A 24672-nucleotide genomic window follows, 5' to 3' on the forward strand; every position below is an offset into this window, starting at 1 on the left:
TCTCTTGTATTCGTACGTCAAAGCAGATTTCTTGCATCCTTCTCTGGAAAGGAGGAGGTCGTGCCCCCCCCACAGGACCCCCCCCCCCCCCCTTTAGGGGCAGGTGCTCCTCCATCCATCAAGTCAGATGCAGGGAATTTCCTAGTCACTTTGCATCCTTCCAAGCGAAAACAAAACAAAAAAACCCCTCTAGGCTTGCTACGGAAACCCCCCCTCCCATGCTCCGCTCCAGCAACTTCGGACGAAACCGCCCCCTTTCCCCTGGCAGCCGCGTCCGTTTTCCGGCTCCGAATGATGAAAGGCTCCGATCCCGAGGAAGGGCGGAAATTCGAGCTCTCGTCTTCACCCAGGGAGGCGTCATTGCAAGGAAAGCTGCAGAGCTCCCGGCTCCAAATCCTCCCGCGCGCGCCGGGGCGGAATGGAACGCTGACCCGGGAATGGAACGTTGGCCCGGGAATCTCGCGCCACCTCCCACGCGCCGCCGCCGATTTCTCGGAAAGGAGCGCAGTGCAAAGAAGGCGCCCGGTGCCGGGCCTTCGCCATTGGCCGGGGCTCCTCCCTCGCCTGTCCTCTGATTGGCTGAGACATCCACTTGCAGGGCGTGGACCTGAGATTCTGCAAACTGGGAGATATAGAGATGCCTTTTTAGCTGGCTTTTCGCCTCCGGTGAACTGGCGGCGCGGGTGGAGGGAGACTGGTGCAGCTGCTGCGACTCGGGCAGATGTGGAGGTCGGTGTTTGTGCGAGGGAAAGAGAAACTGGGCGTGTGTGAGACCAGAGGTTGAGTCCAGGGGCGCCTTTTAAGACCCACAAAAAGTTTTCTTCGGGGTATGCGTTTGTGCGTGCATGCATGCTTTTGTAGATTTCACACGTCTTCAGGCTAGCGCGACTGCATATGTGAGCGAGCGGCACAGCTGGACTTTCAGTTTGGGCAAAGAGAAAAGAGACCCGGAGGGAGGCACGCATGCGGCACGGCTCCTTGCAAGGTTGTGCGATGCAGGTGACGCTTTGGCCAGATCCGTGGAGCGCACAAAACTCTGCCCCTTTTGCAGTGTTCCCTCTAAGCGGAGTTAGTGTGAGCTAGCTCACAGATATTTAGCCTCCAGGTCACATATTTTTGCCTTAGCTCAAGAAAGATGGTCCCGGAGCACACTAATTGATGCAGGAGCTCACAGCTTTAATGTCTGTAGCTCACAAAGTAGAATTTTTGCTCAACAGCTTAGAGTATTGCTGGGGTTTTTGTGTGTGTGTGTGTTTTAATTGTACCTGTGATTTCCTTTTTTCTCTTTCTCATGCTAGTATTTATTATTAGTTCGCTGATGGGATTTGAATTTGTTTTCTAATAAAAGAATAAGACTTCTGTCTCTGACCCCTGCTTCCCGTCGGTTGTGTGTGTTTTTGTGCCGTTGATTGTGAGTGCAGGCGAACATTATTATTGTTGTTATTTTTTGTTTTGTTATTATTACATCTGTACCTGCCTTTTCTCGTGTTTCAAGTAAGCCCCATTTTAATGGTTCAGGTTCGACTGATGAACTTCCCACTGCAGACAGTTTGCGGTATTCACTTATTAAGGCTATGTGTAGCTGGTTGCTTGCATGCGTAGTCAAATGTGAATCCTACTGGATTCAGTGGGGTTACTCACAGGTAAGTGTGTACTCGATTGCCGGTTTGGGGCTGTCTGTTGAGGAAAAGTGAGCAAATAACCAATTTTGAAGGACTGTAATTGGTTTTTAAGCTGCCAAAAATCACAGCAGATAATGTACGCAGGAGAAACTTGGAATGCTGCGCACCCTTAAGACCGACGGAGTATTGGTCTGGGAACAAGCTTTCGTGTGCATGGACACTTCTTTAGATACTCTGAAACAGAAGTCGCTAGCCATTACATATAGGTAGAGGGTGTTGCCAGGAAGGATAATAAGAGTTAAGTTGCATAAAAACTGAGCAATGAATATAGCTAAGACTGGACGGAGGCAATTGGTAAGACCTGTGAATAGCAGCAAATTAGCATATAGCATAATAAAAGAGTTTACAAACAGATGCGAGAACTGAATTCTGTTAGCATGTGTAATGAGATAAGAACCCGTTATCTCTGTTAAGTCCGCGGGGGGTTCCATTGTCCTGAGTGTTATAATAACTTGTAACTCAGCAATCTCCTGTTCTAGTCTGTTTCTGAAATTCCTTTGCAAGAAAACAGCTACTTTGAGGTCCCCCATTGAGTGCCCTGGGAGGTTGAAATGTTCTACAGATTTTGCAATTTTATAATTCTTAATGTCAGATTTATGTCCATTTATCCTTTAGCATAGGGTTCTTGGAATCTAGGCAAATAGATTTTAAAAGGATTGTTCTTAATCGGATTTAGTTCAAAAGAAAAAAAAACCCCAGCATCATTTAAGGTTCTGATCTTGAATGTTCTGGGAATGTAGCTCAGTTTACATTTAAACGGTTTGTTTGGGCTATCCAGGCTGGTCTTTAATGCCTGTTCCGCTTGGAGGGACCTTGGAGGGAACACAGCCTTCTCTTCTAAAGAGGGTGTGTGTTGCATTTGTTTATTAAGAAGTTGTGGTGAGGTACGCATCTTTGGAATCGGGAGTGTTTTCTGCGAAGCGACAATCCCTGCATTGCTTCCAAGAACGATTGCAAAACTCTCGCCATTAACCCAGAATGCCCTTGCGGTGATGCCAACGCTGGTGGCTATCCCACCTGTAACGTTTTGGAATCCTCTACTTTGACAAACACTCCCCCCCTCCCATTTCTTCACCTCTCTGAGAGCCAGTTTGGTGTAGTGGTTAAGTGTGCAGACTCTTTATCTGGGAGAACCGGGGTCGATTGCCCACTCCTCCACTTGCAGCTGCTGGAATGGCCTTGGATCAACCAGAGCTCTTGCAGGAGTTGTCCTTGAAAGGGCAGCTTCTGTGAGAACCCTCTCAGCCCCACCCACCTCACAGGGTGTCTGTTGTGGTGGGGAAAAAATAAAGGAGATTGTAGGAGATAAAGGAGAGCCAGTTCGGTGTAGTGGTTAAGTGTGCGGACTCTTATCTGGGAGAACTGGGTTTGATTCCCCACTCCTCCACTTGCAGCTGCTGGAATGGCCTTGGGTCAGCCATAGCTCTCGCAGGAGTTGTCCTTGAAAGGGCAGCTTCTGTGAGAGCCCTCTCCGTGCCACCCACCTCACAAGGTGTCTGTTGTGGGGGGAGAAGATAAAGGAGCTTGTAGGAGATATGGGAGAGCCAGTTTGGTGTAGTGGTTAAGTGTGCGGACTCTTATCTGGGAGAACCGGGTTTGATTCCCTACTCCTCCACTTGCATCTGCTGGAACGGCCTTGGGTCAGCTATAGCTCTCACACAGTTGCCCTTGAAAGGGCAGCTTCTGGGAGAGCTCTCTCAGCCCCACCCGCCTGACAGGGTGTTCGTTGTGGGGGAGGAAGGTAAAGGAGATTGTGAGCCACACTGAGACTCTGATTCAGGGTGGAGGGCGGAATAAAAATCCAACGCCATCGTCGTCTTCTTCTTGAAGGATCTGTGTGTGCATTTATGTGCCACCTTGGTGCAAAGATGTGCATTGAGAAGGAGAAGAGTAGGTTTTTATGCCCTGTTTTCCTCTACCATAGCAGCCCCGTGGTGTAGAGTGGTAAAGCAGCAGTACTGTGGTCTGAACTCTCTGCTCACGACCTGAGTTCGATCCCAGCGAAAGCTGGTTCAGGTAGCCGGCCCAAGGTTGACTCAGCCTTCCATCCTTCTGCTGGGGGGAGGGGAAGTGCAGATGACTGGGGAAGGCAAGGGCAAACCACCCCGTAAAAAAGTCTGCCGTGAGAACGTTGTGAAAGCAACGTCACCCCAGAGTTGGAAACGACTGGTGTTTGCACAGGGGACCTTTCCTTTCCTCTACCATAAGGAGTTTTTATGCCTCGTTTACCTCTACCATAAGGGGTTTCAAAGTGGTTTACGATCTCCTTCCTTTCCCCTCCCCACAACAGACCCCTTGTGAGGTAGGTGGGACTGAGAGAGTTCGGAGAGAATTGTGACTGGCCCAAGGTTACCCAGCCGGCTTTACGTGGAGGAGGAGTGAGGAATCAAACCCGGTTCTCCAGATTAGACTTGGCCGCTCTTATTCGCTAATGCAACGCTGGCTCCTAGGCGTGCTTGGCTCTCGCACGGTTGTAGTGATCCTTTCCCAGGAGAGCTGTTCTGAATCCGAGCACCGTGCTTTTCAGGACCTGAGTTTGAAATACGGCAAGACCCGAGGCATTGGCCAAAACTGGAATTGGCCTGGAGGAGGTTGGGACAGCAATTGCCGCGCTCTCCTATTTGGCATTAACTGATTCCATATTTAGGATCGGAGCCAGGGTTTTTTGTTGCTGTTGTTTTGTTTAACACTGCACTGCATCTGCCCAGAGTCTCTGGAAAGAGGAAGGATAAACATTTTAAATGAACGACTGACGGGAGCGGAAAGTGCCGTCAACTTGTCGCCATCTTACGGTGACTCCATAGTGGTTTTCAAGGCAAGAGACAAACAGAATGTGGGGTTTCAGGGATCTGCCTTGCAGTGGCTGACTTCCTTTCTCCAAGATCGGGGACAAAGGCCCTTGACGGGGTACCACTGATACCGGTCCCTAAGGTCAAGAGCTTAGGCGTGCTCCTTGAGTCCTCCCTTACAACGGAGGCTCAGGTGGCAGCCACCGTTAGATCTGCCTTTTCCCATCTTCGGCAAGCGCGGCAGCTGGCCCCTGACCTGGAGCGCAACGACTTAGCGACGGTAATCCATGCTACGGTCACCTCAAGAATAGATCACTGTAATGCTCTCTACATGCGGCTACCCCTGACGCTAACCCGGAGGCTACAACTAGTGCAGAACGCTGCGGCACGGCTGTTAATGGGGCTACCACGACGGGAGCACATTCAGCCAGTGCTGAGAGAACTGCACTGGTTGCCTGTTGTGTTCCGAGTTCACTTCAAGGTGTTGGTATTAACTTTTAAAGCCCTTTATGGTCAGGGACCTGCCTATCTACGGGACCGCCTTTCCCCATATACCCCCCAGAGAGCACTACGATCAGGGACAAAAAATCTGCTGTCTGCCCCTGGCCCAAAAGAAGCCAAGTTATGCATAACGAGATCCAGGGCTTTTTCGGTGGCAGCGCCAGAACTTTGGAACACCCTCCCAGAAGCTATAAGGGCCCTGCGGGATTTGTCGGCGTTCCGCAGGGCCTGTAAGACCGAACTGTTTAAACAGGCTTTCGTGGTTGATTGAAAAGGGGCTGCCACCGGACATCCTACAGAATGCTGGCGATCATAGTCGGGAAGTCAATACCGCCTAGATTGGACTGAAACAGCGCTAATAGTTTTAAAATTGATAAGTAAATTATGGCTTTATATGTTTTATTGAATTGATTGTTTTTATGATGTTGTAAGCTGCCCGGAGTCCGCTTGCGGAGAGGGCGGGATATAAATGTAAAGTAATAAATAAATAAATAAATAAGAAGTGGCCTTGCCATCGCCTGCCTCTGCGTAGCGACCTGGAACTTCCTTGGTGGTCTCCCGTCCAAGCGGTGTTCCCTCGAAGCTGAGCTAGTGTGAGCTAGCTCAGTTTTTTTAGCTTCAGGCTCACACGTTTTTGTCAAAGCTCAGAACAAGCTGCGTGAGGCAGTCGTGGACAGCTTTCATGCCAGTAGCTCACAAAGCAGAATTTTTGCTCACAGGACTCCACAGCTTAGAGGGAGTATTGCATCCGAGCGCCAATGAGGGCCGACCCTGCTTAGCGTCCAAGATCTAAAACTGGGAGCCAGTTTGGTGTAGTGGTTAAGTGTGTGAACCGGGTTTGATTCCCCACTCCTCCACTTGCAGCTGCTGGAATGGCCTTGGTTCAGCCATAGCTCTGACAGAGATTGTCCCTGAAAGGGTGGTTGAAAGAGTCAGTTTGGTGTAGTGGTTAAGTGTGCGGACTCTTATCTGGGAGAACCGGGTTGGATTCCCCACTCCTCCACTTGCACCTGCTGGAATGGCCTTGGGTCAGTCATAGCTCTGGCAAAGGTTGTCCTTGAAAGGGTGGTTGAAAGAGCCAGTTTGATGTAGTGGTTAAGTGTGCGGACTCTTGTCTGGGAGAAGCGGGTTTGATTCCCCACTCCTCCACTTGCAGCTGCTGGAATGGCCTTGGGTCAGCCATAGCTCTGGCAGAGTTGTCCTTGAAAGGGTGGTTGAAAGAGCCAGTTTGGTGTAGTGGTTAAGTGTGCGGACTCTTATCTGGGAGAACCTGGTTTGATTCCCCACTCCTCCACTTGCACCTGCTGGAATGGCCTTGGGTCAGTCATAGCTCTGGCAAAGGTTGTCCTTGAAAGGGTGGTTGAAAGAGCCAGTTTGATGTAGTGGTTAAGTGTGCGGACTCTTGTCTGGGACAACCGGGTTTGATTCCCCACTCCTCCACTTGCAGCTGCTGGAATGGCCTTGGGTCAGCCATAGCTCTGGCAGAGTTGTCCTTGAAAGGGTGGTTGAAAGAGCCAGTTTGGTGTAGTGGTTAAGTGTGCGGACTCTTGTCTGGGAGAACCGGGTTTGATTCCCCACTCCTCCACTTGCAGCTGCTGGAATGGCCTTGGGTCAGCCATAGCTCTGGCAGAGTTGTCCTTGAAAGGGCAGCTTCTGAGAGCTCTCTCAGCCCCACCCACCTCACAGGGTGTCGGTTGTCAGGGAGGAAGATAAAGGAGATTGTGGGCCGCTCTGAGATTCGGAGTGGAGGGCAGGGTATCAATCCAATATCATCATCTTCTGATGAGATTATGGTAACAGGGGCCAGCCAAGTCAGGGCTGCCCCACCTCCCAAAGCTCATCTACCTTCTTGTTCCTTAGCCCTCAAAGATGTCTCGTTGTTGTGGCTTGATTGCTAGATGAGCGTCTGGGACTGGGTTCGTAGACAGTTTCAAGAGGGGATTGGATAAGCATATGGAGCAGAAGTCTATCAGTGGCTATTAGTCACAGCTTAACATTGGGGCTCTCTGTCTGGGGCAATGAGGCTCTGTATTCTTGGTGCTGGGGGGAGGGGGGGAGCAGTGGGAAGGCTTCTAGTGTCCTGATCCCACTGGTGGACCTCCTAATAGCACTTGGGGGTTTTTTGGCCACTGCGTGACAGAGTGTTGGACTGGAGGGGCCATTGGCCTGATCCAACATGGCTTCTCTTATGTTCTTCTGTGACACAGAGTGTTGGGCTTGATGGGCCATTGGCCTGATCCAACATGGCTTCTCTTATGCTCTTATGTGACACAGTGTTGGACTGGAGGGGCCATTGGCCTGATCCAACAGGGCTTCTCTTATGTTCTTCTGTGACACAGAGTGTTGGACTGGATGGGCCATTGGCCTGATCCAACATGGTTCTCTTATGTTCTGGGATCTGCCAGGGAGGGCTTGCTGGGTGACCTTGGGCCAGTCATGTCCTCTCAGCCTAACCTACCTGACAAGGGTAAAATGGAGGAGAGGAGAACAACCTGAGTTTCTTTGGGTTCCCGCTGGAGAGATGGGCGGAGGTACAAATGGAGTAAATCATGCTGTATTTCTTTAGAGAGATAATGTGGTTGGCTTCCCAGGTTGACAAACGATTTGGAAGTTCTTACGAGATTTTTCCCATTCAGGATGGGCGATCGAAACGGTGGTCGACGGCTGCGGCAGTGGCTGATCGAACAAATCGATAGCGGAATGTACCCAGGGCTGATCTGGGAGAACGAGGAGAAGACCATGTTCCGGATCCCATGGAAACATGCTGGGAAACAGGATTACAATCAGGAAGTGGATGCATCTATATTCAAGGTATTCGGGATCAGCTGGGTTCAGTTTCCATCTTGGATACTTATCTGGAGAGGAACTTGCCGGTTGCTTTGTTGGACGCTTGAAGCACTCGAAGAAGAGGGTTCCAGGAGGTCTGTGGGGTGTGAATTTTCACTCTCAGAAACCCCTGTGGGGTTCATTCACTCCATTCCCCGTGGGTCTTCAGTGGTGTATATTCAAAACCAAATGATAGAAAGGTCCCATTTGGACCAATCTGTCTTGCACTTTATGTGGTTCTTCTAGTAATCAGTTGCATGTATGAACTAAGTGCAGCATAGACTCGTGAAAGTGGACTTTTTACCTTCCTTGAATTTGTGAACTAAGGAAGGGTTGTCCAAAAAAGATTTCTGCTTTGTATTTTACCATTGAGTCCTGCTGGAGTGGTGAATCAAGTAAGAGTCAAGGAGCACCTTTAAAACCAACCAAGTTTTATTCAGAATGTAATCGTACATTCTGAAGAAAACTTCATTGGTCTTAAAGGTGCTCCTTGACTCCTACTTTGTTCTACTGCTTCAGACCAACATGGCTGCCCACCTGGATCCAGCTGCACGCAGTGGTGAATTATAGCTGTGCAAACAGTGCAATAGCGACACCTGCTGGGAGAAAAAAGCAATACACCAAAAGTTTTAGTAGATTAACTAGAGGTGCAAGGGCGTAACTACCTGTTCCAGCTAGGATGCCTTTCAGAATGTCAGGAAGCTTGAATATGGCTATGGCATTGATTCTGAAGGATAAAGAGGAAAGGTACAGGTGGCACAGGTAAGAATAAGGTGGGACTCCGCCAGGCCAAGTACTTGGTGAAAAACCCAGAGTGCATGGGCTGGCCATGTTCAAAGGTATCTCTCTCAGCTCAGGAAACAGGCGACCTTAGCTCTGAGATTCTCTCCTGCTTCACCCCTAGGCTTGGGCAGTGTTCAAAGGAAAATTCAAGGAAGGCGACAAAGCTGAGCCCGCCACCTGGAAGACGAGGCTCCGCTGTGCCTTGAACAAGAGCCCTGACTTTGAAGAAGTGACTGACAGGTCCCAGCTGGACATCTCAGAGCCGTACAAGGTCTACCGGATCGTTCCTGAAGAAGAGCAGAAATGTAAGTGGAAAAATAGTAATGTTACCTGCAGCCTGCCTGTGCAGCTTTCTTGATTATGCCTTTTGGGGCGGGAAGGGCATTCCTTGAAAAGGAGGCAACAGTGGGAGGACTTCTGGAGTTCTGGTCCCACTGTTGGCCCTTCTAATGGCACCTGGGTTTTTGGCCACTGTGTGACACAGAGTGTTGGACTGGATGGGCCATTGGCTTGATCCAACATGGCTTCTCTTATGTTCTTACGTCTGGGGCAGCGATGCTCCGTCTTCTTGGTGCTTGTGGGGTCACAGTGGGAGGACTTCTGGAGTTCTGGCCCCGCTGGTAGATTTCCTGATGGCACCGGGGTTTTGGCCACTGTGTGATGCAGAGCGTTGGACTGGATGGGCCATTGGCTTGACCCAATATGGTTTCTCTTACGTTCTTATGTTCCTGTGCATTTCAGGATGCTCAAAATACCGACATAGTTAAAGCGAACAAAGGGGCTGCTCTTCAGAGGGAAATAGCTTTTATTTATTTTTTTAAAGTGAACGGGTGAATAGTATTTATCACATGATTTTTATCTAGCTACTTTCCCAGCCGCATTCAACCCAGGTCCGTAGAATACTTTTAAAAACGTTTTTGCCCTGCGCTATCTCCTCGAAACGGACTGAGAGTGGCTTGCAGAGTACTTCAGCATAAAACAATAACACATCGACCTGTTCCCTCCCCAAAAAACACTCGCACGCTACGCGCTAAAAAAGTAAAAGGAAAGGTAGTCCCATGTGCAAAGCGCCAGTCATTTCCGACTCTGGGGTGATGTCACATCATGACGTTTTCTTGGCAGATTTGTTGTTAGGAGGTGGTTTGCTATTGCCTTCCCCAGTCTTCTATACTTTGCCCCCCAGCAAGCTGGGGACTCATTTTACTGACCCCAGAAGGATGGAAGGCTGAGCCAGCCTTGAGCTGGCTACCTGGAACCAGCTTCCGCAGGGATCGAACTTAGGTAGTGAGCAGAGCTAGGACTGCACCTTAACGTCTCTGCGCCACGGGGCTCCCTATGTTACGTGTTACCCCAGGCCTAATGCACTGCTTTATGCACCCTCCTGAAAGATCCGCCATAAAATTCACCTTCTGATTGCTCGAATGCAGAAATCCTGTGCAATCAAACTATCATCCCTCCAAACCGAAGAGCAGTGTATCTAACTGGGAGAAATCGGTTTCAGTCCACAGATCTCAAAAATTACTATCTAGGCTACCGGCTGGAGCGACCCAGAGTCTTGTGTTGGAAACCTCTGGAAGTCACAATTTACTTTGTTCAATGCTAGAAAAAGATGGACTGATAAAACATCACCTCCGAGCAACGTTCCTTCTAAGCTGTAGAGTCTTGGGAGCAAAAATCCTACTTCGTGAGCAGCTGGCATTAAAGCGGTGAGCTAAATGAGTTTGCTCCGGGGCCATCTTTCCTGAGCTGAGCCAAAAATGTGTGAGCCTGGGGCTGAAAAACTGTGAGTGAGCTCACACTAACTCCGTTTAGAAGGAACGTTATCTCCGAGGCTAGTCTCAGAAGAAAGTGGGATTAAAAAGGCTCTAATAAATACCTGAGTGAGTGCTCCTTCTAGAAGCAGGGCTTGAAACATGTCAAGATTTTGTTTCCCATTGGATGAAAACAATTGCATCGAGGCAGTTTCTACTTCTTAAACAGCTCCCTTTCACAATTACCCTCCGCTACGATTTGTTGGGCTTAAACCCGGCCCCCCGCCTCCGTGGTAACCAGATTCTAGTATAAAATTCCTGCTAGAAGGCTTTTGCTTTGGGTATTCCTCCCCCCGACACACATACACATTCTGCTCTCCAATGCTCCGTCGCATTCGAAATGGCAGTGCCCTCCCCGCCCTGGTTGCCCTGCATGGGAGTCGACTTTGAGCTGCGCTTGCGGTTACAGTAAGAAAGCGCAGAACGGGGGGCCTCTGAAATGTCCGGTATTGTATGAGCTGCGCTGTGTTTTATTTTTATCTGTGGTTTTTTTGGTGTGGTATATTTTTTCGAGCATGCAAAAACCAGTTGTCAAGAAATCTCCCCGAAAACACCTCAGTCCATTCCGCTGAACGCCTTAGAAAAGGCTTTTCTGCATTTTTTGGAAACTGCTTTTGTCTGTTAACATAGGCTTTTCCAGACTCCCACCAAGAGCGGAGTGTTTGGGTTTTTAAATATATATATATATATATTTAAAGAAAATATTTCAAATATATAGACAGATATTTTGAAAAAATAGATGTACTACTATGCTTTCCTATCGGGTCTTTGTTCTGTTTTTGTTTAAAGTTTATTCACAGCCGAAGCCAGCATTTAAAATGCTAAAATCATACCGAATCAAAACTGAATGGCCATAAAATCGAAGATTAAAAAAAAAAAGCGTAAAATACGGTGAAACGACCAATATAACAAAACATGGCAGTTACAGCAAACACACTGTCAAAGGTGTTTAGCCATTTCCTGTGTGAGCTATTAATGTTCTGTTTTTTGTTTAAAGTGAGAAAACCTTTTCAGGCTCGGGAATCCCACGCGGAGCCTTCTCTGCTGTGGCTTCCATCCGAAACTTCTCAAGCGTCATTCAGTTTTACTGGCTTATACCAAAGTTATGGGGAGGGGAGGAGCATTAGAAGCTATTGCACGTGGCTTTTAATTTGTGAGCCACGCAGGAAGCTTGCTCCTCTGGAGGTTTTCCCTTCTCTTTTTCACGCTTAGCCACGGCTTTCGACATTTACATGCGGGATCGAGGGGTGAACTCCGCCCCTTGCACTGGTTGTTTCTTTTGACTTTGCTTGTAACAGAACCTGCCCTTGTCTTCCTTTCTAGGCAAAATGGGGATGGGGAATGGATGCAGCTTGAGCGAAATCACGGACATGGAGTGTGCCACTTCAACGATAGATGGCCTGATAAAAGAGGTAACTGGTGGCGGGGGGAGGAGTGCAATGCTGAATCAATGGGGTTTTAAAAATGCAAAGTTTATTGTTTTTCCCCTTGTAGATGTGTGTACCTGGCTCCAGCTGTATGTGTGCCGGAGAGTTTTCTCAGCTGGTGCGTGGGGAGGGGAGAGGCAGGTGGACTTTAAACCCAGACCCTGCTTTCCTTTGAGAGCAAGTCTGGTGTAGTGGTGAAGTGTGTGGACTCTTAGCTGGGAGAACCGGGTTTGATTCCCCACTCCTCCACTTGCAGCTGCTGGAATGGCCTTGGGACAGCCATAGCTCTTGCAAGAGTTGTCCTTGAAAGGGTGGTTGAAAGAGCCAGTTTGGTGTAGTGGTTAAGTGTGCGGACTCTTATCTGGGAGAACCGGGTTTGATTCCCCACTCCTTTACTTGCAGCTGCTGGAATGGCCTTGGGACAGCCATAGCTCTGGCAGAGGTTGTCCTTGAAAGGGCAGCTTCTGGGAGAGCCCTCTCAGCCCCACCCACCTCACAGGGTGTCTGTTGTGGGGGAGGAAAGGAAAGGTGATCGTGAGCCACTCTGAGACTCTTCGGAGTGGAGGGCGGGATATAAATCCAATATCTTCATCTACCTCACAGGGTGTCTGTTGTGGGGGAGGAAGGTAAAGGAGATTGTGAGCCGCTCTGAGACTCTTCGGAGTGGAGGGCGGGATATAAATCCAATATCTTCATCTACCTCATAGGGTGTGTGTTGTGGGGGAGGAAGGGAAAGGAGATTGTGAGCCGCTCTGAGAAGAAGAAGAAGAAGAAGATATTGGATTTATATCCCGCCCTCCACTCTGAAGAGTCTCAGAGCGGCTCACAATCTCCTTTATCTTCCTCCCCCACAACAGACACCCTGTGAGGTGGGTGGGGCTGGAGAGGGCTCTCACAGCAGCTGCCCTTTCAAGGACAACCTTTGCCAGAGCTATGGCTGACCCAAGGCCATTCCAGCAGGTGCAAGTGGAGGAGTGGGGAATCAAACCCGGTTCTCCCAGATAAGAGTCCGCACACTTAACCACTACACCAAACTGGCTCTCCGGAGTGGAGGGCGGGATATACACCCGATATCATCATCTTCTTCTTCATTCCTTGAGAAAGAAGTACTTTTTTCCCTTTCTCACAATATGAGAACTTGTGGACATTCAATGAAATTGCTGAGCAGTTGGGTTAGAACTGATAAAAGAAAGTCCTTCTTCACCCAAAGGAGTAGTGGTTAATCCATGTGCAGAATTACATGAGCAGAATTACATGTGCTGTGGCTGCCAGTTTGGTGTAGTGGTTAAGTGCGGACTCTTATCTGGGAGAACCGGATTTGATTCCCCACCCCTCTGCTTAGAATCATAGAGTTGGAAGGGACCTTTAGGGTCATCTAGTCCAAGCCCCTGCACAATGCAGGAAACGCACAAACACCTCCCCCTAAATTCACAGGATCTTCATTGCTGTCAGATGGCCATCTAGCCTCTGTTTAAAAACCTCCAAGGAAGGAGAGCCCACCACCTCCCAAGAAAGCCTGTTCCACTGAGGAATCGCTCTTACGGTCAGGAAGTTCTTCCTAATGTTGAGCCGGAAACTCTTTTGATTTAATTTCTACCCATTGGTTCTGGTCCCACCTTCCAGGGCCACAGAAAACAATTCCACACTATCCTCTATATGAGAGCCCTTCAGGTACTTGAAGATGGTGATCATATCACCTCTCAGCTGCCTCCTCTCCAGGCTAAACATCCCCAGCTCCTTCAACCTTTCCTCATAGGACTTGGTCTCCAGACCCCTCACCATCTTCATCGCCCTCATCTGGACCCGTTCCAGCTTCTCTATATCCTTCTTAAAATGTGGTGCCCAAAACTGAACACAATACTCCAGGTGAGATCTTACCAGAGCAGAGTAAAGCGATACCATCACATCACGTGATCTGGACACTTCTGTTGATACAGCCCAAAATTGCATTTGCCTTTTTAGCCACCGCCTCACACTGTTGTATCATGTTCAGCGTATGATCCACTAAGACCCTGAGATCCTTTTCGCACATACTACTGCTAAGACAAGTCTCCCCCATTCTATAACCATGCATTGGATTTTTCCTACCTAAATGCAGAACTTTACATTTATCCCTGTTAAAATTCATTTTATTGGTTTTAGCCCAGTTTTGCAGCCTGTCAAGATCATCCTGTATCCTGTTTCTGTCTTCTTCTGTGTTTGCAACCCCTCCCAATTTAGTATCATCTGCAAATTTAATAAGCATTCCCTCTATTCCCTCATCCAAATCATTGATAAAGATGTTGAACAAAACAGGTCCCAGGACAGATCCCTGAGGCACTCCACTTGTCACTCCTCTCCAAGAGGATGAGGAACCATTCACAAGCCCTCTTTGGGTGCAATCTGTCAACCAGTTACAGATCCACCTAATGGTAACAGGATCCAAACCACATTTTACCAACTTGTCAACAAAGATAGTATGTGGAACCTTATCAAAAGCCTTACTGAAATCAAGATAAACGATGTATACAGCATTCCCCCGATCCAGCAAGGTAGTAACTTTCTCAAAAAAAGAGATCAGGTTAGTCTGACATGACTTGTTCTTGAGAAACCCATGCTGGCTCTTAGTAATCACATCCATTCTTTCTCAGTGTTCCAGGACTGACTGTTCGATGATTTGTTCTAAAACTTTTCCAGGTATAGACGTCAAGCTGACGGGTCGGTAGTTACCTAGATCGTCTTTTTTTCCCTTCTTGAAGATGGGGACAACAGAAGGGTGGGGTATAAATCTGTAGTCTTCAGTCTTCTTCTTCCTGAACAGTTAGCCAGCCCATAGTCTGAGGGGTGTCCTGCTCTGCAGGCGTCTTGGGCCAGGAATTGTACAGTATCCCTCATTTGCTTGTGTGCTTCTTCATCCAGCCAAGGATAGGCGAACGCAATCTTCTTTTTACATGCATATCCAGACGATGCAATGATGACTATAGGCACAGCCAGGGGGATTAGATAAATTCATGGAGGAGAGATCTCTCCCTGCTAGCCGTGGTGATTGAGAGGAACTTCCATGTTCAGAGGCACTAAACCTTTGAATCGCAGCGCCTAGGGGCAACATCAGGGGAAGGGTCTCTCTGCCCTGTTGTTGGCCCTCCAGAGGAACTGGCTGGCCACTGTGTGAGAGAGGGTGCTGGACTGGATGGACCCTCACTGCTCTGATCCAGCAGGGCTCTCCTGATGTTTTTGTATGGCGCTAGCTGGATTGGGGCAAAGAAGTTTAATTCCTCTTTTTTCCTCATTATTCAGAACAAAATTGATTTCTTCATTCCTGCTTGTTCTAGTTTTCTTCCCTCCCTTCCTCTGTCAGCTGTGCAAATGTTCTGGAGAGAGACCTGCAGCCTTTGCTTTTGGGGCAAGTGTGCAGCTTTCAACAGCTGGCCAGACAATCCGTTGCATTGAAGGGATCCCATCCTAAGCACAATTTAAACCCTTCTAAATCCATTGCAGTCCATGGGCTCGGAAGGGTGTAACTCTGCATAGGAGAGTTAGACAGCATAAAGAGCTTCACGTGCCTTGTCTTGCCACGGTTGTTGCAAGAGCCCTATAAGGTCGCCCAGTGAAGGAGGTGCATGGCTTGCTTACAGCCACTAAGAACATAAGAGAAGCCATGTTGAATCAGGCCAATGGCCCATCCATTCCAACACTCTGTGTCACAGAAGAACATAAGAGAAGCCCTGTTGAATCAGGCCAATGGCCCATCCAGTCCAACACTCTGTGTCACAGAAGAACATAAGAGAAGCCATGTTGAATCAGGCCAATGGCCCCTCCAGTACAACACTCTGTCACAGAAGAACATAAGAGAAGCCCTGTTGGATCAGGCCAATGGCCCATCCAGTCCAACACTGTCTCACACAGTGGCCAATATGTGTGTGTGTATATACACACACACATTCATATGCATACACACACACATATATAGACACACTGTGGCTAATAGCCACTGATGGACCTCTGCTCCATATTTTTATCCAATCCCCTCTCAAAGCTGGCTATGCTTGTAGCCGCCACCACCTCCTGTGGCAGTGAATTCCACATGTTAACCACCCTTTGGGTGAAGAAGTACTTCTTTCTATCCGTTTTAACCCGACTGCTCAGCAATTTCATCGAATGCCCACGAGTTCTTGTATTGTGGGAAAGGGAGAAAAGAACTTCTTTCTCTACATTCTCCATCCCATGCATCATCTTGTAAACCTCTATCATGTCATCCCGCAGTCGATGTTTCTCCAAGCTCAAGAGCCCCAAGCGTTTTAACCTTTCTTCATAGGGAAAGTGTTCCAAACCTTTAATCATTCTAGTTCCCTTTTCTGCACTTCTGCATGCCTAGTAAGTGACTTCACTGAGTGAGTTTGTGAGGTTGGATCCGACCAAGTTTTCTGCTAGTGAAAAAGGAAGGCCCTTTAGCCACTCCTAATGGCTTTGCTGGGGACCACTGAACCTGGATACCTACTGTGTGAGGCTGGAGCTCTAGCAAGAATGGGAATTGGGACAGAGTGAGCAGAACAGCTGTCTGGAGCCAACCCATGATTTGCACTGGGGGTTCTCCTTAGCCGTGCTTCATTCTCCTGGTTGCTAAACTTGATTGGCTCCAGCACGTTATCTTTAGTTCCTGGAAGGTTGTTTCACCAAGTGTTGAAGAGAGACGAGGCCCCTCAAGATGACTTCCGCATTTCACAGGAACTACACAAGTTTTTTTGGAGGGTGGGTGGAATCCAAAGGAGCCCTGTGGCACAGAGTGTTAAAGCTGCCGTACTGCCAGAGGCGTCACTAGGGTGGGTTGCACCCTGGGGCCAAGTGCGCCCTGCTGGCTGCGCAAAAGCGTGGGAAGGCAGGAAGCCCCTCTCCCTCCCCGCCCGTGTTTTGGAGGGAGCTGCGCCCTCTCCGCCTTGCGCAAGCGTCGACGGCCGCCTCTATTTGCTGCCCGCCCGGAGCCCGCGCCTGGGGCAGAGCGGGCGGATGTGCCCCGGTCGGTAGACGCCGCGAAGCCCCCTTCCCTTCACAGGCCCGCCAGCCAACCACCATGCGTCAGGCCTTGACTCAGCCGCGTCCCAGCGCCATCCCCCTCTCCTCCGACTCCATGGGTGACTCACTGCTCCAGGCGCGGGCTCCGGGCGGGCAGCAACTAGAGGCGGCCGTCGACGCTTGTGCAAGGCGGAGAGGGGGGCCAATGAGAATGCTCTGGGGGAGGGCCGATGGCCCCCTTGGCCCCGCCCCAGTGACGCCGCTGCTTACTGCAGTTCTAAGCTCTGCTCACGACCTGAGTTCGATCCCAGCAGAAGCTGGTTCAGGTAGCCAGCTCCAGGTTGACTCAGCCTTCCATCCTTCAGAGGTCGGTAAAATGAGTACTCAGCCTGCTGGGGGGAAAGGGTAGAGGACTGGGGAAGGCAATGGCAAACCACCCCGTAAAAAGTCTGCCGTGAAAACATTGTGAAAGCAACATCACCCCAGAGTCGGAAACGAGTGGGGCTTGCACAGGGGACCTCTCTGGAATCCTTTCTCCAGTTAGCATTAGGGCTGCAAGTGGATCCCATTTCAGCAAGCACTCAAGCTGCCACTGGCTATATCTGAAGAATCCTGGCCTAGCTTATATTGGGCTGTTGTGAGAAGTCTTTAAGAAAACGTGGGCAAAGCGCTTGGAGGAAAGGCTCTGTATTCTTAACTGAGCAAACAGCCCTCTGTCTGGGGAAAGACTAGAGGTCCTTTGGATCAACATTCTAGTCGTAGGAAGCGGCAGAATCGCTTGCCGGAACTGGGTGGGTTTTAGCCTGCTGATCTGTGCCGTGCTAACATTGCCACCTCTGTAGTCATATACCTTTTCCCCCTCTGCAAACTCCCCAGCCTCCCACGGTGGATGAATGCTTTCACGCAATAAAAAGGAGCCCTTCACCAATCCAGGACACCTGTAGAAATCCCCCAGTACCCGACTGGTGGACGCATCAGCCAAGTCCTGGTAAGAGGCTAACCACTACGTGTGAAGGATGCCGTACATTGTTGCCAGTGTGCTTGATTGATATAATTGTTGCTGGTGTGTTTGATTGATGTCCTACATTGTTGCCGGTGTGTTTGATTGATATAATTGTTGCTGGTGTGTTTGATTGATGTCCTACATTGTTGCCGGTGTGTTTGATTGATATAATTGTTGCTGGTGTGTTTGATGTCCTACATTGTTGCCAGTGTGTTTGATTGATATAATTGTTGCTGGTGTGTTTGATTGATGTCCTACATTGTTGCTGGTGTGTTTGATGTCCTGTATTTTTACCAGTGTGTTTGGTTGATATAATTGTTGCTGGTGTGTTTGATTGATGTCCTACATTGTTGCTGGTGTGTTTGATGTCCTGTATTTTTACCAGTGTGTTTGGTTGATATAATTGTTGCTGGTGTGTTTGATTGATGTCCTACATTGTTGCCGGTGTGTTTGATTGATATAATTGTTGCTGGTGTGTTTGATGTCCTACATTGTTGCCAGTGTGTTTGATTGATATAATTGTTGCTGGTGTGTTTGATTGATGTCCTATATTGTTGGTGGTGTGTTTGATGTCCTGTATTTTTACCAGTGTGTTTGGTTGATATAATTGTTGCTGGTGTGTTTGATTGATGTCCTACATTGTTGCTGGTGTGTTTGATATCCTGTATTTTTACCAGTGTGTTTGGTTGATATAATTGTTGCTGGTGTGTTTGATTGATGTCCTACATTGTTGCCGGTGTGTTTGATTGATATAATTGTTACTGGTGTGTTTGATGTCCTACATTGTTGCCAGTGTGTTTGATTGATATAATTGTTGCTGGTGTGTTTGATTGATGTCCTACATTGTTGCTGGTGTGTTTGATGTCCTGCATTTTTACCAGTGTGTTTGGTTGATATAATTGTTGCTGGTGTGTTTGATTGATGTCCTACATTGTTGCCAGTGTGTTTGATTGATATAATTGTAGCCAGTGTGTTTGATGTCGATACCAACTCTCCTTTTCCTCTGACCAGAGGCTAAGGGTGATTTGGTAAGAGAACATGTGCCATGGCACGGACAAAGTTTATAGGTAGCAGCATTGGTCTGTTGAAAAATCCCCAAACCAGAAATGACATAATATAGAGTTCAGCTGCTAATTCTACTGGGTTGGTTGTGTTCATCTGTCACAGCAAAACTAAAAAAAGAGGCACCTTAAACCACATCTTATTCCAGCATAAGCTTCTGTGACTCCATTTTGTCAGGTGCTTGGAGTGGAGTGGAGCTCAGTCAGCAGAAATACAGATACACAGCAGAGGGGAAGAAAAACAAATTGTGAAAAGCACATTCAGCAGGTCATGGGAAGCAAGAAGTATAATTTGTATATATCTGCAGAAGTGTATACGAGATGAACCCAGTGGCCATTCGCAACAACTGTAGTTGGTGGAAACACTGTCGTCTTTGCATTTTGCCAGTACATCCTCCTGTAACAGTGATAGCTGTGCTAACAGTGTTATAGCGACACCTACTGTGAGAAACAAGCACTACATCAAAGCTTCGGTATACAAACAAAAGATACAGGAGTCGGGGAGCAACTAGTTGCTTTAGGCAGTTCAGGACCCTTAGTGATTTAGAAAAGGACTGAAATAGATCATCTGCTTTGTAAAAATCAGGTTGAATCTCCAGGTAAAAGAATCAGGTAGTAGGAGATGCAGAAGACTTCTAATCGGAGGGTGGCAAGTCTGACTTTGATGGGCAAAGGACCTGACTGTATAAGGCAACTTTGTGTTTTTAAAGGTTCGGGTGTTTTCGGGTTGGGTGGCCACTATTCAGTCACTTAACAATAGCTGACTGTGCTGAATGGGGACATATTACATGGGGGCCATGAGGAAGAATGGTCTTCTGGGCTCTCAAGGAACAAGAAAGACCTTCTTATGTGACCCTGGAGAACCACTTCAGACTAGACAAATACTGAGCAAGAAACACGGATGGGCTCTCTCAATTCAAGGATTTCCTTAGAATCATAGTATCATAGAGTTAGAAGGGACCTCCAGAGTCGTCTAGTCCAACCCCCTGCACAATGCAGGGAACTCACAAATACCTCCCCCTAGTACCTCCTTGTCAATCCTCAAAAAGCCTAGGCCAGGGGTGGCCACGCTAGTTTTATGTAAGAGCCACATAGAATAAATGTCAGACGTTTGAGAGCTGCAAGACACGAATGTCAAGATGATTGAGAGCCAGAAGGCAGGCAGGCAAATAGATGGGGGGAGAGATGGAAAGAAAGCAACTTGAAATGCATTCTCCACGCGGTTGGCTCGGACAAGTGATTTAAAGAGACAAATGCCTGCTCCAAGCCGACTGATGGGGTGGTGGGGCCTTTGAGACCCACACGATATGTGTGAGAGAGCCACAGTTTGGCCACCCCTGGCCTAAGAGATCCTAGAGATATGGGGGTGGATTTAGATTCAGAGACCTAGCAGTTGTGAATTGCACAACGGAAATCAACACGTGCCTCCGTTTTCTTCTGTTAACTTATAGTTTTGTCTCTGATGAACGGATTTGCTGGCTACGAACCACTTCATGCAGGTATGGCAACCCTTTCCCTTGCTCAGTTCAGCTCTTGTTTTATTGCGTTGCAATTTGTCTGATTTTTTTTTTCTTTGCGCATGCCGAAGATACCAGGATCAGTCCTTGTGACTTCAGTTCTTGGCACTCAGTGTGTGCCTGAGAGGCCGGAGAGTCATGGCCAGCCAGAGGGGCTGTGTGGACCAGTGGTCTGAGCACTTGGGTTGTTTCTTACAGCAAGGAGTGCTATAATTCTGAATGGTCCCATGCTCAGATCTTAGACTCTTAAGGAACCAGACTGAGAGAGATGCACTGTGTCCCACGATCAGTCAGGGTCATCAGCAAGGCTGGAGAGTGTTTTGTTGCCCAAAGCAAGGTATACCAGTCGAATAAGGTCTGGCCCAGGGGTGGCCAAACTTGCTTAACTTAAGAGCCACAAAATATAAATGTCAGATGTTTGAGAGCCGCAAGGCATGAAGAAATATCACACACGCATTTTTATTAAAACTCTTTTAGCACTTCCTTTGCACAGAAAAATAAAATATGTATGCACTTTACAACATGACCACGCTAGAAGGAGACTTTTTTTAAAAAACCAACAGCTGGGAATAACAGTCTCCATAAAACCAGCAGAGGGAAAGCTTAAGGAGTTGTTTTTTCTTTGCAACAACAGGAGATCATATAAACCGCTAACCACCATTTGTATCGTTATGCATCTCTCCTTGCCTTGACACCAAGGTTAGTAAATACAGCTCCTACAAGAGCTATGAAACTAAGGGGGAACCCTGCGCCACCCTCTTTAATTCCATCCCTCCTTTCAGTGACTCCCTCGGCTCTTGTGCTCTCTTCCCCCATTCTAGCTCTCTGGGTGAACTCTGTGGTGGAGGAGAAGAGCTTGCAAGCCTGCCTGTTTCCCCCTCCTTCCCTGCTTCACACACAGCAGAAGTAGTCGCCAACCTATGGGTCCAGCACACAGAGGCTGACTGAGGTCCCGATGCTAAGCCCGCTTACTTGAGAGTAAGCCTGCATTAAGGTCCTCCTTGACCTCTGGGAGCGGCACAATACGTGTGAGCCACAGGTTGGCCGCCCCTGGTCTAGGCAGAGTGGGTATTGCGACTGGCGTCTCAGATCCCGCTTTGGATCCCCACGCTGTTGCGGACGCCTGCTTGGATCACCTTGGACGCTCCACCTTGCCTCCCTCGCAGGGGTGTTGTGTAGATAAAACGGCAGACAGGAGAAGAATGACAGCTGCCTTGGGTTCCCGCTGGGACAAAGGCAGGATAGAAACGAAGCAAATAATAAATGAAGTAAATGCATATTCTAGGTAAATTCTAGGATGATGCCAGTGGGATGCAGGAAGGCAGCAGAGCCCCCAGGGAGGACGCCAGGGTGCCCCCATGCCATACCCCATCCTCCTCCTCCTCCTCCTCATTGTGCCACAGTGGTTCAGGTGGTTTAAGCGGAGAAGCAGCACTGGGTTAGATAGCCCACCGGTAGCAAGCCTTTTTTGCAAAACTTCTGCCATTTTGCTGGCTCATGCCCACTTTCAAAATGTGAGGCGCGTGCCCAGAGAAGCGCTTGCTTTATTTATTGCTTTATTAGCAAGGTTTTTACCTTTCCTTTCTGCCTCTCCCCACCCCCAAGGTTTGGTGGAGAGCCAGTTTGGTGTAGTGGTTAAGTGTGCAGACTCTTATCAGGGAGAACTGGGTTTGATTCCCCACTCCTGCACTTGCAGCTGCTAGCATGGCCTTGGGTCAGCCATAGCTCTCGCAGAGGTTGTCCTGGAAAGGGTGGTTGAAAGAGCCAGTTTGGTGTAGTGGTTAAGTGTGTGGACTCTTATCTGGGAGAACCGGGTTTGATTCCCCACTCCTCCACTTGCAGCTGCTAGCATGGCCTTGGGTCAGCCATAGCTCTCGCAGAGGTTGTCCTGGACAGGGCAGCTGCTGAGAGCCCTCTCCAGCCCCACTCACTTCACAGGGTGTCTGTTGTGGGGGGGGGGGGGGAGGTAAAGGAGATTGTGAGCCGCTCTGAGACTCTTGAGTGGAGGGCGGAATATAAATCCAATATCTTCTTCTTCATCATCTTCAAGGTAGCTAATGAATTAAAACAGATTTTAAAGTATTCTCTTAAAAGCCGTTAAAGTATTGGGGAGGAAGGAGGGAATGCCAAGAGAGACGCAAAAGTCTTTGCCCGTTAGCAGAAAACCATCACAGAAGGGGCCAGGCCAATCTCTCCGGGGAGGTCATTCCAGAGTTTTGGTGCCACAACTGAGAAGGCCTCTCCCAGGCTGCCACCTGGCTAATTTTATGATAATGCTAGGGAGATAGTGAAACAGAATATTGGACGTTGTCAGACAAAATGATCTTAATAGCACAACCACGTGGCGAGCTCTGACCCAACCAATCAGCAGGGTGACACCTCGATGCCCTGCCTATACAGCTTAACAAATAATGAATATAGGAGAACGTTTACTCTCATGAGGTGGGACGTTCTCCCTTCAACGGTGGTGGAGGGGAGATACAAAAAAGTGCCGTTCCAAGAACGATTATGTCCCTGCTGCAATGGTGGTATCGAATCTTTAGTCCGTGTCATATTGGACTGTGAGGCTTACAATGATCATAAAGAAGTACTTCCATTTTCCACGGCCACACCTTTTACCAGTAGCCCAAAACTGCAACTCCTTAAGAATCTTCTTGACGATAAGAACCCTGCGGTTACATACAAATTAGCAGAATTTGGCTGGCTTGCCGCAAGAATAAGGAAAACTCTAATTCAGTCAGGATATGGCTAAACACCTTTTTGCCAGTCTGTTTGCTGTAACGGCGGTGTTCTGTTATTTTTGGAGTTTTACAACAGTAGAAGAAGAAGACCGTAGATTTATACCTTGCCCTTTTCTCTGAATCAGAATCTCAGAGTGGCTCACAATCTCCTTCATATTCCTCCCCCACAACAGACACTCTGTGAGGTGGATGGGGCTGAGAAAGCTCTCCCAGAAGCTGCCCTTTCAAGGACAACTGCTGAGAGAACTATAGCTGACTCAAGGCCATTCCAGCAGGTGCAAGTGGAGGAGTGGAGAATCAAACCCGGTTCTCCCAGACAGGAATCCGCACACTTAACCACTACACCAAACTATCCCGCCCTTCTCTCTGAATCAGAGACTCAGAACGGCTCACAATCTCTTATATCTTCTCCCCTCACAACAGACACCTTGTGAGGTGGGTGGGGCTGAGAGGGCTCTCACAGCAGCTGCCCTTTCAGGGACAAGTCCTGCGAGAGCTATGGCTGACCCAAGGCCATTCCAGAAGCTGCAAGTGGAGGAGCGGGGAATCAAACCCGGTTCTCCCAGATAAGAGAGCTATGGCTGACCCAAGGCCATTCCAGCAACTGCAAGTGGAGGAGTGGGGAATCAAACCCGGTTCTCCCAGATAAGAGTCCACACACTTAACCACCATACCAAACTGGCTCCTGTTTTTTATACCTTTTTATGTACGATTTTACGGTCATTCAGTTTTAATTTTGTATGACTTTATTGTTTTAAATGCTGGCTTCAGCTGTGAGTGAATGAAACATGACTCATCTCGGGCGGTGGGGGCACCTGAAACTGGTCCTCTGATGATGCCCCTGGTGGTTGGGTCGGTTCATAAAAAATCCTGGGATGGAATTTCCCTGATCGGATCTGTTCTCGTGCCCCTTTGCAGGCTACTCCCAAATGGTGATCAGCTTCTATTACGGAGGGAAGCTGATGGGCAGCACGACGACCTCCCGTCCCGAAGGCTGCCGGATCTCCCTGGGAGAGCTCCCTTACGGCCTGGAGAGCCTGGAGCACATCCGGTTCCCCTCGGCGGACGCCATTCCCAACGAACGCCAGCAGCAGATCACCAAGAAGCTCTTTGGCCACTTGGGGCGGGGCGTCTTGCTGCACTGCAACAAGCAAGGCGTCTTCATCAAGAGGCTGTGCCAGGGCCGGGTCTTCTGGAGCGGGAACATCATGCCCTTCAAGGACAGGCCCAACAAGCTCGAACGGGACGAGGTGGTCAAGATCTTCGACACCAACTACTTCCTGAGAGGTCTGTACAGATGCTTGGGCCCGTCTCGCTTCCCCTTTGCTTGTCGGAGAATTACGGCTGGGGAGGGCAGGGTGGTGCATTCTGTGACCGAGGGAAAGAACATAAGAGAAGCCATGTTGGATCAGGCCAATGGCCCATCCAGTCCAACACTCTGTGTCACAGAAGAACATAAGAGAAGCCACGTTGGGTCAGGCCAATGGCCCATCCAGTCCAACACTCTGTGTCACAGAAGAACATAAGAGAAGCCACGTTGGG

General features: G+C 48.8%; 1 protein-coding gene across 1 annotated transcript in view; it reads left to right on the plus strand.

Annotated features, from left to right (window-relative positions):
- The first annotated feature begins 322 nt into the window (after positions 1–322).
- The window catches only part of IRF8 (interferon regulatory factor 8), a 28707-nt gene continuing 4357 nt past the window's right edge, over positions 323–24672 (plus strand). The window contains exons 1-7 of the mRNA XM_060253899.1: positions 323–729; positions 7609–7783; positions 8703–8886; positions 11716–11804; positions 17685–17796; positions 20324–20371; positions 24049–24417. Coding sequence (XP_060109882.1) covers positions 722–729; positions 7609–7783; positions 8703–8886; positions 11716–11804; positions 17685–17796; positions 20324–20371; positions 24049–24417 — 985 coding nt within the window. The 5' untranslated portion in view covers positions 323–721. The remainder of the gene's footprint in view (positions 730–7608; positions 7784–8702; positions 8887–11715; positions 11805–17684; positions 17797–20323; positions 20372–24048; positions 24418–24672) is intronic.

The sequence above is a fragment of the Heteronotia binoei genome, chromosome 14 (assembly GCF_032191835.1).
Source record: "Heteronotia binoei isolate CCM8104 ecotype False Entrance Well chromosome 14, APGP_CSIRO_Hbin_v1, whole genome shotgun sequence".
Classification (NCBI taxonomy): Eukaryota; Metazoa; Chordata; class Lepidosauria; order Squamata; family Gekkonidae; genus Heteronotia; species Heteronotia binoei.